This window comes from Pongo abelii, chromosome 16 (genome assembly GCF_028885655.2).
Source record: "Pongo abelii isolate AG06213 chromosome 16, NHGRI_mPonAbe1-v2.0_pri, whole genome shotgun sequence".
In the NCBI taxonomy this organism is placed as follows: domain Eukaryota; kingdom Metazoa; phylum Chordata; class Mammalia; order Primates; family Hominidae; genus Pongo; species Pongo abelii.
In genome coordinates this window covers 75,166,448-75,179,448 of record NC_072001.2, presented here as the reverse complement: position 1 = coordinate 75,179,448, position 13,001 = coordinate 75,166,448, and the positions used below count along the sequence as shown (strand labels likewise).

The window sequence follows — 13,001 nt, the reverse complement described above, 5'->3', positions numbered from 1 at the left end:
TTTAACACATAATATTCTTGAATTATTTTTGACTAGCAGATTATCAGATTAGCTGTTGAAAGGCGTGATTGTTTAGTGATAACTTCTTCAATTTACAATTTGAATGGAGTCTGACTAGAACTCACTGGGTGTTTTTTCCTCAACTGGTCCCCTTCAGCTGACTGCCAAACCAAGTGCAGTGGAGTCTAAGGCCTAAGCATTCTTTCTCCAAGCAATCCATCAAGGGGGGATTACTGGTAATAATGAGAATAGATCATGTTTATCGAGGTATCTTTTGAGTAAGAAATGATGTTAAGCTTGGTTATACTTCTCTTTTTGAAACATTCAACCTTTGTACCTATTGACTTTTTGTATTGTGCAAATAATATAGTATTTTATTAGTTACTTTTTATTATTATGAAAAATATTTCAAATTCACTTTATTTTTTAAAAGCCTGTTTTCTGTGTATAATATTACATGATTTATGGTATTAGATTCCCTCTCCATTGCTATATATGGCTGCCTATTCTCTGAATATATAAATCCAATTTAGGGAATTAGAGCAAGACTAAAATATGCCCTACAAACCTCTTTGAATTAATATGAGACTGTCTAACTTTTAAAATGATTCTGCTATGAGATTTTTCCAAAGATTGTTCTTTTGTATCTCATTCCTAATTATACAGTAAAATGCAGTAATAGAACTTTAGTTCATTTTAATGTGTTACTTAATTTGCCTCTATATTATTATGTACTTTATTTTTTAAAAGCAAACTTATTTAAATTTGAACATTATGCCCTAACTGTAGAGGTGATCTCTGAGTAAATGATACACAACCACCACCCTAAAGCCTGGAAACTCTTTATTGCTAATATTTATGGCACTCATCTCCCATTCACTTTATTTCCTAAGTACTCACTTTAAATAACACTAATCTGGGGCTTTGGTCTTTACTTGAATGTGCTCTCTTCTTTTTTTCACTGGTAGCTGATTTCTGTCCTATTTTCCTAAGAAGTGATAATGAGGTACAGATTCTTCAGCTTTGTTTTCAAATTTATAATTACAGAAGTGCTGCTGGGCTTTCCTGCTCTATGGTGCTTTTCTTCATGTTTTCATTATTGACACACTTGTTGGAATTCCTACAAGTGTGGTTAATTGCAGGATTTGTGAAAGAATCGTTTAAGTAAATTGTTCTGGGTATATTTCTCTTTGGGGTTCCATCAGTGTTGCCAACTATATGTTAATTATATTTGAGACCTGATAAAAGTGAGTCCTTTTAAAAAATAAATCATACAAATTGCTTTTGAATTTTTGCTTGTATTGAGAAATTTCTAGTATGGTGTTAACTAACAATACTTTTTGAGTACTGAAAAGGACACTTTGAATATCTGAAAAACGCCTTTATTTTTTCCTGTTATTTTTAAGCATTTTCCTCAAAATAATTGGACATTCACATATAACCTCTATTATTTGATACATTTTTATACACCCTTAAATAGTTGGCAGCATTGTCCTTGATTCTCTATTGGTTTGGGCTTATATAATGTCTTTTTCTTTTCTCCTTTTTTTTTTGTTTTTTTTGCTTCCTAAGGACATGATGATACAGCGCCGTGTGCAGTTTTGAAAAGTATGGATAGTTTTAGCTTTCTCCAACACCCAGTCCACCAGAGGAGCTTAGAGATTCTGCAGAGATGCAAGGAAGAGAAGTACAGTAAGGCTACAAATCCTGATAAACTGTTATCACATATCCATTTGGAAATGGAAACCAGGAGCATCCTACACCAGGGTGGGATATAGATTGCATGGGCAACATGGCCTCCATAAACCTCTGAGCAGTCTTTGAATATTTCTGTTGAGTCTTTAGTACTTTCTTTTGAAAATACTGATATACTTTTTTAACTTTGGTGACTTTTCTGTTTGCCTGTGATCATTGGATTGTTAATTATACTTGGTTACAGTCACTGGATTGGTTTCTAATTGTCTTTCAAGTAGCCAAGTGATGGATAGGAATCAACAATGTTTTCTTTCCTGCTCATAAAAACAAAAAACAAAAAACAAAAAAAAAACTTATTGAGGTCTAATTGAAGTAAAAAACTGAATGCAAAGAGAACAATTTGGTAAGTTTTGACGTATGTAGGCACCCATGAAATTATCTCCAGAATCAAGATAATGAATATATTCAGCATTCCCAAAAAGTTTTCTCATAGCCCTTTCTAAATCTGGATGATTTTTGTGTTTGCTTATGCTTGAATTTCAACATTAGCAAATGTTATTTTTGTGTATCATTGGTAAATCCACTTAGTTTGATTGCAGTGCTTCAGCCAGCCTTTCCTATGTCTGGTTTAGAGCAAAGCCACCGCATTAATGTTTTGGCTTGAGGAAGAATAACAGAATCACGGTGCATATTCTTTTTTGTTTGCTTTTTTATAAAATCGGTGTGAAAAGATGCCCTTGGTCTCCGTTTCCTTTCTTGCTCTTTACTTGTTGTACTCATTCTGCATGAAAATTGATTCTTTTGCCAGTTGTAAGATTATTATAATTGAGGCACTGCTGTTGTGAGAATAAGTGCATCCTTCAAAATACTCAAAGACAACTCAGCAATTTGCGTATAATGGACCTACATAATCTGTTCTGAGCTTTTAATAAATTACCAATGATTTAGTTTGCTAATTTCACAGTTTTCTGGTTGAAATTCCATGAAATTTTACTATCCAGTTGTCAGTGAGAGGAGAATATAAGTAGAATTCCTAAGAGCAAATGTTGTGGATTCTTTTTCAGTTGCCATTGCTGTCTTGGTTAAAACAAAAGTGTGTAATGTATTTTGAAAAACAGTATTTAAAGTATTTTCTCGTTTTAAGAGGAACAAAGGTAAGTGTTTTGTTTTAAAAAGACATCCTTAAAATTATTCTTAATTGTTGCTGTTGTTTCTAAGAGGAATGTAACAAATCCTCATTCCAGTTATTCATCTTCCTATTCTGTCTTTTAATCCATGGGACATTATTTAAAATAGTCTATAAAACATTTTGGGGCGCTTAATTTCTATTAACTCTTAAATAGTTGCAAATGGTTTATTTGCTTTGTTTTTTCATGACTCAGCCTGACAACCCCAGACCTGATTGTATGCCAACTACATATGGAGCTTGAATAGGAGGGCACCAGTTTCAGCATAGGTAGCATAAGAGACCTTATAAAGTGAAAATCAAGGAGAAAAAAATGAAAGAGTGAAATAAATGAGAAACATGAAATAAAATGCCAGAAACAAGTATTATTTAAAATTAATATAAATGGTTTACACTCACCAGTTAAACTCTCAATGAATTTTTCAGTAGTTTAAGTGACAGCTACATGATTTTTAATTAAAGAGGTGAAAATAAAAGGATGGACAGTGATGTAGCAGGCAAATATGAATGATAGCAATTATTAAAGCTAGATAGTAATCTGAACAGATGCTCACCTATATAGAATTTAAAAATTTAGTTGAGCAAGATAGAAGCTGAACCCACTAGAAAGTTTTGATATTTAATAAAGAACTTGGTAAATGTATATATAAAGCTAAATAAGCACAATTTTATAAAACTTATACCTAATTTGCTTGATGAAGGAAAAGAAACAAGGTGAATGTAAGTATTGGGTAGCAATAACATCCCTAATGAGAAGGGAATGACTTTAATGAAAACATTTGAAGGTTCTTGTACTCTTCAGGGAAAGAGAACAGATTATTAGTTTAGGATTCATGAGTATGTTAAACATTTAAGGATAAATAAAGCAGAAAATGTATACAATTTGTGGAACAAAAGAAGTCAAAATACAAAGAAAACAATAGAAGCCTGGATAAAAGCATATAATAGTTAAGGTAAATAAAAAAATATAAACTAAGATGTCAGAAAAAAATTCCAGATGTATCAATTATAGCAGTAAGTTAAAATGGACTAAACTGAACAGTTTAAAAAAATATTATGAATTAAGGAAGATGAGCAAAATTTAGCTGTAGAATGCTTACAAGAGACAAACCTAAAGCATATAAACACAAAGAAATTAAGAATATTAGGAAAGAGTTATATCAAAATTTATCCTTATTCTCTTGTACATTTTCCCACCTCCTTAAGGTAACCACAGATTTATTACTATAAGTCAGTTTTACATTTTCTAAAAATTTTACGCAAGTGGGATTACGTAGTATGTATTTTGTGTTCTGGTTGTGTTATGCAACATAGTTATGGATGTATTCATACATGTTTTTCCATATATCATTTGTTGCTCAGGTGTGTTCCATTGTATATGTATATACACACATTATATTTAATTTATATGGTATATATATAATGTATATAATTGTGCTTATTGATTTGTTGATGTAGTTGAGTTATATATATTGTCAGAGCTATTGTGAACAACAGTGCTATAAGCATTCTTTTTTGAGTCATTCTGCAGACATATATTTTTATTCCTCAGTAAATACTTAAGAGTGGAGTTACCTCATGAAGTAGGCATATGTTTAACATCATTACGAACTCTCAAATTTTTGGCATTTTAAAGATGTTCGATGTTCTTAGGGCTTTATTTGTGATGATTACTCAGATGGCCATCCCATCTGAGTAAGGAACGACAATGAAGGAATTGTCATTCCTTCATATGTCGTGTACCTTTTTTTCCTTTGACTTTAAAATTTTCTCTTTATATTTGGCATTCAGCAATTTGATTCTCATGTCCCTAAATATGATTTATATTAATTTTCTTTGGGATTTGCTGTACCTTTTGGATTTTCATTGTTTTTCATCAAATTTAGAAAATTTTTGGCCAATATTTTTCAAACATTTTTTCTGCTACAATTTCTTTTTTCCTTCTGAAACTCGTTACATGTTGTTAGACTATTTGATACCATCTCAAGATAGCTATTTTAAAATTCTTTTTTTGCTAATTCGAACAAATGGGCGATCTTGGGATCTGATGGGTTTGTTGTTGTTGTTGTTGTTGTTGTTGTTTTTGAGATAGAGTCTCGCTCTGTCATCCAGGCTAGAGTGCAATGGCACGATCTTGGCTCACTGCAACCTCTGCCTTCTGGGTTCGAGCGATTCTCCTGCCTCAGCTTTCTGAGTAGTTGGGATTACAAGTGTGTGCCACCATGCTGGGCTAATTTTTGTATTTTTGTAGAGATGGGGTTTTACCATGTTAGCCAGGCTGGCCTCGAACTCGTGACCTCAGGTGATGCGCCCACCTCGGCCTCCCAAAGTGCTGGGATTACAGGTGGGAGCCACTGCACCTGACCAGATCTGATGATTTTCAAATGGGATCAGGGAGTGGGCTGCACAGGGCTTCATTTTTTAATCTGAGTGATCCATCATAAGTGTTTAGTGTATTATTCTTTAGGCCACTTTTATGTTTAAAATACTTAATAATTGATGTAAAAATGGTAACCATTGCCTAATCTATTGTCTAGAAATTTACTCCTCCTCCCCCTCCTCCTTTCTTCTGTCTCTTCTTTCTTCTTCCTTCTTCTTTGAGATGGAGTCTTCCTCTGTCATCCAGGCTGGGGTGAGATGGCATAATCATAACTCACTGTAGCCTTGAACTCTTGGACTCAAGCCATCCTCCTTGAAGATTGTTTGCAAGATTGTTTCAGCTCTTCTGGATCCGTTATATTTCCTTGTTAATTTTAGGATTGGCTCATTCATTTCTACAAAAATAATTATCTGGAATTTTAATAGAAAATGCATTGATCTGTAGGTCAGTTTGGGGAACATTGACATCTTAACAATATTATATTTTCCAATTCAGGCACATAGATAGCATTCCATTTAGTTGGGTCTTTATTTTCTTTTGATGATGTGTTATAGTTTTCAATGTAGACATTTTATACTTTTAAAAATTTCATTTCAGAATATTTATTGCTATTTCCGCCTTTCCTCCCCCAACCCCATCCCCACTCCAAGACAGGGTCTCACTCTGTCGCCCAGGCTAGAATGCAGTGGCACGACCTCAGCTCACTGCAGCCTCGACCTCCGGGGCCCAAGCAGTTCTCCCACATCAGCCTCTCAAGCTGGGACTATAGGTGTGAGCCACTACACCCAGCTAATTTTTGTATTTTTTTTAGAGGTGGGGTTTCAGCATGTTGCCCAGGCTTGTCCTGAACTCTCAAGGCTCAAGTAATCTGCCTATCTTGGCCTCCCAAACTGTTGGGATTACCAGCATGGGCCACTGTGCCTGGCCCGTTTGCATGATTTAAACAGCACAAAGAGTCTTCGGTGGGTTTTCAGTTTCCCTCAGTCATACAGAAAGATAACAATCACTTCATGTGAATATAGTGTTGACTATGTGCCAAGCACTCTTCTAAGCACTTGCATGTATTTTTTATTTTTAGTATAGATGAAGTCTAAGTTGCCCAGCTTGTCTTGAACTACAAAGCTCAAGTGATCTGCCTGCCTTGGCCTCCCAAAGTGCTGGGATTACAGACATCTGTGACTACACCTGGCCATCACTGTATATTTATTTGTTTCCTGTAGTTTTGCAGAACTCGTTTATTAGTCCAAATCAGTTTTTTTTTTAATTATTCCATAGGATTTTCTGCCTACAAGATTGTCATCTTGAATAGAGATACTTTTACTTCCTTTTTCTGGTGTATCTTACATATATGAAATGTTTGTGTGTTATAAAAATTGATAGCCTTATGCTTATGGAACTTACATGTTTATCATATGATTTGAAGAACATTACATTTTTTAAATATTGGTAATTCTTAAGGAAGCAATTTGTCTTTTATATTCATTGTATTTATAACATTAATTCTCAATACATTGATAGTCATTGTATTTATCTGAACATGTCAGAAATGTATTGCTAAAAAATGATGCATCAAAATAAGAAATGAATTTGTGCAGTCATAAAAAGAACAAGATCGTGTCTTTTGTGGGAACATGGATGGAGCTGGAGGCTGTTGTCCTTAGCAAACTAAATGCAGGAACAGAAAACCAAATACTGCATATTCTCTCTTATAAGTGGGAGCTAAATGATAAAAACTTATGAACACGAAGGAAACAACAGACAGTGAGGTCTAGTTGAAGATGGAGGTTGGGAGGAGGGAGAGGAGCAGAAAAAATAACTATTGAGTACTGGGCTTAATACCTGGGTGAAATAATCTGCACAACAAACCCCCGTTACATGAGTTTACCTTTGTAACAAACCTTCATGTGTACCCCCCGAACCTAAAAATAAAAATGAACTTGTACACTTCTAGGACTTCAGTCCAGTCACCCTTGTATTTCCTGAAGTTAATGATTCAATGAAAGAAGAAATAAAAGATTTCATTATTAAATTTTCTGATTGGGTTCATTGTTAACTAAGATCTATGACAGTTATGAGACTTGGGTCATGTAATTATTTAGATATTTCTGAAATATTTAGCAAATACTCGTTATTAAATTTTCATTTGTCTTTAGAAAAATTATTTCACGTTTCATTTTTCTTTGCACTGATTTCAAATTTTCTGTTTTTTAAATTTTGCTAGGTATAACCCGAAAAAATCCCAGAACACCTCTTTCTGATCTCCAGGGCATGAATGCTCTAAATGAAAAAAACCAACAGTAAGTGTGTTTGGTTTATGTTTTCAAGGACGTATAGAAGAAATAACTGGCATTCTTGTTGATATTTTTGTGACTTTAAAAGTTTGAAGTAATTCAGGCTTGTTTTGTTTTTTTATTTCTTGAATCCTTTATAAGTGATGTAATAACACATTAATAGGTTAAAGTTAACAAAATTTGTCTACAGTTGCTTCTGGTAAAATGGCTTTACAATTTTGAAAAAGTTTCTTCAGAATAAATGAGCTCATATATTTTAATTGCTGAGACCCTTCTTGCATTTTATGTCTTTTACAAAATTTAAGGGTTATTCTGCTGCTTTCTGTGGAGAAATCTTATTGGGAAGTAATAATTGAATAGTTTGATTTACATCAAACCATCCAATACCTTTTTTGGGTGAGTGCGATTACCAAAGCTTACCTTTTACTATTTTCAATGACGAATTCCTGAGAACAATTTGACAGTAACAAATATAAATAATTTTATGAGTTCATAAAGTCTCTTTGTTTTTTATATATACTATTTAATAAAGATTGTAATTTGTATGAGGAGAACATTGTTTCTAGAATGTATTCTCTATGTTTTAAACATCATCAAAAAATTGAGCTTCCTAATACTGTGGTAATAAGGATGGTCTGTCATTAAAATGAAGGTATAACTTCATTGATCATTTTTTCCAATTGAGTCATTATGTCTTTCTAATACATAATTGTCACTTGTCTGCTCAGTAACTTTTTCATGACTCTTTATTGCTTATTTAAAAGTCTAGGTTCACTAACTTCATATGCAAGATCTGTCACAGCCCAAGTATCTAGCCACAAATATATTCACTTTGAATGCCACAAATTAAGCTATTTGCTATCTTTATATTGTATGTCCTTTGTTTTCTTAACAGTAGTATTTGGCTAATTATGGTATCTACCACCATATTTGCATGTTAAATTTTACCCGAACACAAATTAGATAGTTAACCTTGACCTGTGTACCTTCAGTTTCATCTGTTGGCAGTATTCTCACCCTGGTCATCAGATGGGAACCCAATTTTCTTGATTATATAAAAAAGAAACTGCAATATGCCTCATTTCACAAAGCAGTTTAGTGGTTTTAAGTTTCCTAATTTCTAGTTCGTGCTTCTTTCTTTGTACTTTCCATTTTGGATACCTGAAGTGATCTATATGGGTTTCTGGTTCAGTTCCAGACCACCACAATAAAACGAATTCTCGGTAAAACAAATCACACAAATTTTTTGGTTTCCCAGTGCATATAAAAGTTATGTTTACACTATACTGTAGTCTGTCAATTGTGCAATGGTATTATGTTTAAAAAATACATACACACCTTAATTAAAAAATACTTTGTTGCTAAAAAAAAATAACAATCATCTGAGCCTTCAGTGAGTCATAATCTTTTTGCTGGTAGAGGGTCTTTCGTTGATGTTGATGGCTGCTGACTGATTAAGGTGGTGGATGCTGAAAATTGGAGTGGCTATGGCAATTTCTTAAAATAAGACAATGAAATTTGCAAATCAGTTGCCTCTTCCTTACAGGAAAGATTTCACTGTAGCATCCAATGCTGTTTGATAGCCTTTTATCCACAGTAGAACTCCAGAATTGGAGTCAATCCTCTCAAACCCTGCCACTGCTTTATCAACTCAATTTATGTAATGCTTTGAATCCTCTGTTTTCTTTTTTTAAAGAATTTTTTCCTCACAGTCCCTACCACAGAATATGTTGTCATTTCAACACTTTTCACAGCATCTTCACCAGGAATGTATTTTCCTACTGCATTTTTTCCTCCCTCTCCCTCCCTCCCTTCGTTCTTTCCTTCCTTCCTGCTTTCCTTCTAACCTCACTTGCTTCCTTCCTTCCTCTCACTCTCTTCTCTCTCTCTCCTCTTGTTTTTTTTTTTTTTCTAAAGCCAGAGTACCACTCATTTTTTTAAATGAGAAAAATATAAGTGCACACACAAACCATCTTAAGTGCAGTATGATTCTCCCGTTTGAGAAGACACATTATCTTAGGGATAATGATTCACTGACTTTTTTTTAATGGTTTAGCACAAAATAATGAAAATACAAGCGTTTCTAAATGGTTTATTGATTACATGCCATTTATATATCTTGAATAAATGCTCTAAGCAAATGGAAGCTGAGATTTATAAATATGGACAAATGTGAAATTGTTTTAAGTAGCTATCTCCTGATATTTCTTTTAAAAAAATTTTAGTTCACGCATAATAATTATACATATTATCGTGTACAGTGTGATGTTTTGATACCTGTATACATTGTGTAATGATCAAATTAAGGTAATTACCATATTCATCATCTCAAATATGTGTCTTTTTTTGTGGTGGGAACATTTCTCTTTCAAAATTTTCTCTTCTAGCTATTTTCAGGTATGCAATACCTTATTATTAACTATAGTCACTTCATTGTGCAATAGAAGACCACAATTTATTCCTGTTGTCCTACTGTAACTTCATACCCATTGACCAACCTCTCCGCTTACTGCACCCCTCCACATCATTACCTTTTCCAGTCTCTGGTAATCACTGCTCTATTCAGTACTTCTGTGAGAGCAGCTTATTTAGATTCCACATACGAGTGGGGTCATGCAGTATATGTCTTTCTGTGTCTGGCTTATTTCAGTTAACGTAATGTACTCTATGTTTGTCCATGTTGTCCAAATGATAGGACTTTATTCTTTTTTTAATGACGGAATAGCATTCCATTGTATGTATATACCACATTTTCTTTATCCATTCATTTGTTGTTGGATACTACTACTTTACCTGGTGAGTCCTCCATTAATTATTATGTTACAATCACTGATAATGTTATGTTTTGTTCATTGCTATATCTGCCGTGTCTAGAGTCTCATAGGACTTAGTAAGTTTAATGGGGTGTGTGAGTAGTGAGTGTGTGTGTGTGTGTGTGTGTGAATAAGACCTTTCAGGAGGAAATTAGATATTCCATAGGATGGGATAGTGTATTAGGATTACAAATTCCTATAGTAGCATTTGAAAATTCTAAAATCTAACAAAGAGGGAAGATACTATAATCCATTATATTAGTTACTAGTTGTTGAATGATAATATATTTAAAGATATCAGCTACATGATGTGCTCATCTACATGCACATTTGTATGTGAATATGACGGAATTCATAGGAATTTGTTCTGAATGAGACTACGGTTAGTCCCAACTGATTGGCAGTCATTTGGATGAAATCATTTTTTTGTCGGTTTGGCATTTTTTTCTAAATTTTAACTTTAGTATTTAAAGTTTTATTTTACTTATTTAAGCAATATAGTGTTAATTAGAGACGTCTTGATTAACTAAAGCAAATTATATTTTTTACAGTGATACATTTGATATTGCCTGGAATGGCAGAACTGGGATTCGCCAGAGCAGACTATCAAGTAGCACCTCCTTGCTTGATAAAGATGGAATATTTGCTAATTCAACTAGCAGCAAACTCCTGGAGAGAGCCCATGGAATTCTCACGTCAGTACTAATCAGTAATGTAAATTGTTTTTTGTTTTTTGTTTTTTTTTTTGGTCTGGTTTAAAATTTCTGGCAGAAAAAAATGAAGAAGGAAGATGGTGAAGTGTTATTTTCGTGGGAAGAATTTTGACTGAAACAAGACTCAAAGTTATTTAGGTAGCGTTTACAGCCATGAGTCTCATGTGTTATAAAGCTTGTGTTTTTGTTGATTTTTCTCCCCCATATTACCAGGAGAATCATGACTGAGTATATTTGTTATGGAGATGATAATAAAGGTCTTATTGTTTAGACAGGCCCTACCTTCAGAGAAAGAAAAAACTGTTACCTCCTTTTAGGAGTCCCAATTTTTACTACAATTATCCTTTAATTCTAGCAATCTTAACAAATTAGGCAAGAAAATCTATAAATGGTGAATGGTTGAGTGATATGTAACACTTATCCAAGCTTTCCATTTCTCATTAACTGATTATGGAGTTGGTTTGAAGACATAGCTATAACCATGCTCTACCATGCTTCATAGAGACCCAATCTCTCCAAAAAAAAAAAAAAGAAAAGAAAAAAATTAGCCAGGTGTGGTAGTGCATGCATGTAGTTCCAGCTACTCAGGAGACTGAGGTAGGAGGATCAGTTGAGCCAAGGAAGTTGAGGCTGCAGTGAGTCATGATCTTGCCATTGCACTTCAGCCTGGGCAACCGATTAACATCCTGTCTCTGAGGAAAAAAAAAAAAAGGAAAAAAAAGTTATTAGTTATTAGCATTAACATGTTTTAGACATTTCCCAAGCATATCATTTGACCACTAGCTAGAGGTGTGACTGAATTGGATTCCATAATCCTTGTCTGAATCACTGCTTAATAATATTAGTAGGTTCTATTTATGTAGGTCTTGCTCTAGCCCAGAGATACACATTAACTCATTTAATCCTCGCAACAACTTTTAAGCTATAGGTAGTATTGTCCTCCCTGTTTTACGTTATTACATAATGAAAAGTTAAAGAGGTTAAAATCATACGTTAATAGATGGTAGACCATAGATTGTTGTCCAGGTCTTTCTAACTTCGCAGCCCATATTCCTAAGCGTTGGACTTTATTCCTTCTTTTCTGTGGCCATAAAAAAGGCTAAAAATAAATTTAAAAGACTTGATTTAAGTATGGTATTGAGGTTTGAATAAGGAAAAAAATGAGTGGAATAGAATTTTTAATGACCAAAAATGGAAGATTACATTTTGGTGATAAGTACGTTTTTTAAAAATTTATGAAACTTAGACATCTCATTTAGTCTTGGTATGATAGAAATAAGTCTTCTGTAGGTACAAGAAGCTACTAGCAACTGAAGAAAATGAACCTGTAGCGTAGAATGTACAACACAGTGTTACTAATCATCAGGTGTAAATCTATTTATACTTATATAACAAGGCAGGTATCTTTTCCTTGTTTATTCTTCCTTCCCAAGGTGCCTGCTTGGCTGAATCAGATAGTGTTTTCATATAAAGGACCTACAGTCTTGGTAATGGGTGTATAATCTGTTGTTTTAGGAAAGACATTGAAATCTTTCTTCTCTACAGTAGCTTTTGTTTTTGTTTTTATACAGTAGCTTTTTTTAATGAATGATTTATCTCTATAGGAGAAACAAAAATTTCAAATCCAAGCCTGCCCTTCCAAAGGTGAGTACTATGAAAACTTTTTTTGTATTGGTATTCTGCTACACAATTATTTTTTATTACTCATACAATCTTCATACATCAAAAACAAGAAATAACCTTATTTGTATCCAAGATAGTGATCGTGCACTTAGTTGAATCCATTTTAGAAATAACACTGCTATGAAATGGCTAAGCCTAATGGTTCAGGTAAATATTTATTTGTGATATATACCATTTTCTAGTGTTTTAATAGCTCCTGAATATAAATGTTGTTTAGTTATTGCCTCTTTATGTAAGGTC

At 33.5% G+C, this 13,001-nt stretch overlaps 1 protein-coding gene across 16 annotated transcripts in view; it reads left to right on the top strand.

Moving 5' to 3' along the window:
• MYO9A (myosin IXA) overlaps nucleotides 1-13,001 on the top strand; it is a 311,747-nt gene that overhangs the window by 176,383 nt on the left and 122,363 nt on the right. For all 16 annotated transcript variants that reach the window (XM_024232451.3, XM_024232449.3, XM_054532836.2 and 13 more), the window contains 4 exons: nucleotides 1,573-1,692; nucleotides 7,483-7,558; nucleotides 10,917-11,060; nucleotides 12,683-12,722. In XM_024232451.3, the coding sequence (XP_024088219.3) occupies nucleotides 1,573-1,692; nucleotides 7,483-7,558; nucleotides 10,917-11,060; nucleotides 12,683-12,722 (380 nt within the window). The remainder of the gene's footprint in view (nucleotides 1-1,572; nucleotides 1,693-7,482; nucleotides 7,559-10,916; nucleotides 11,061-12,682; nucleotides 12,723-13,001) is intronic.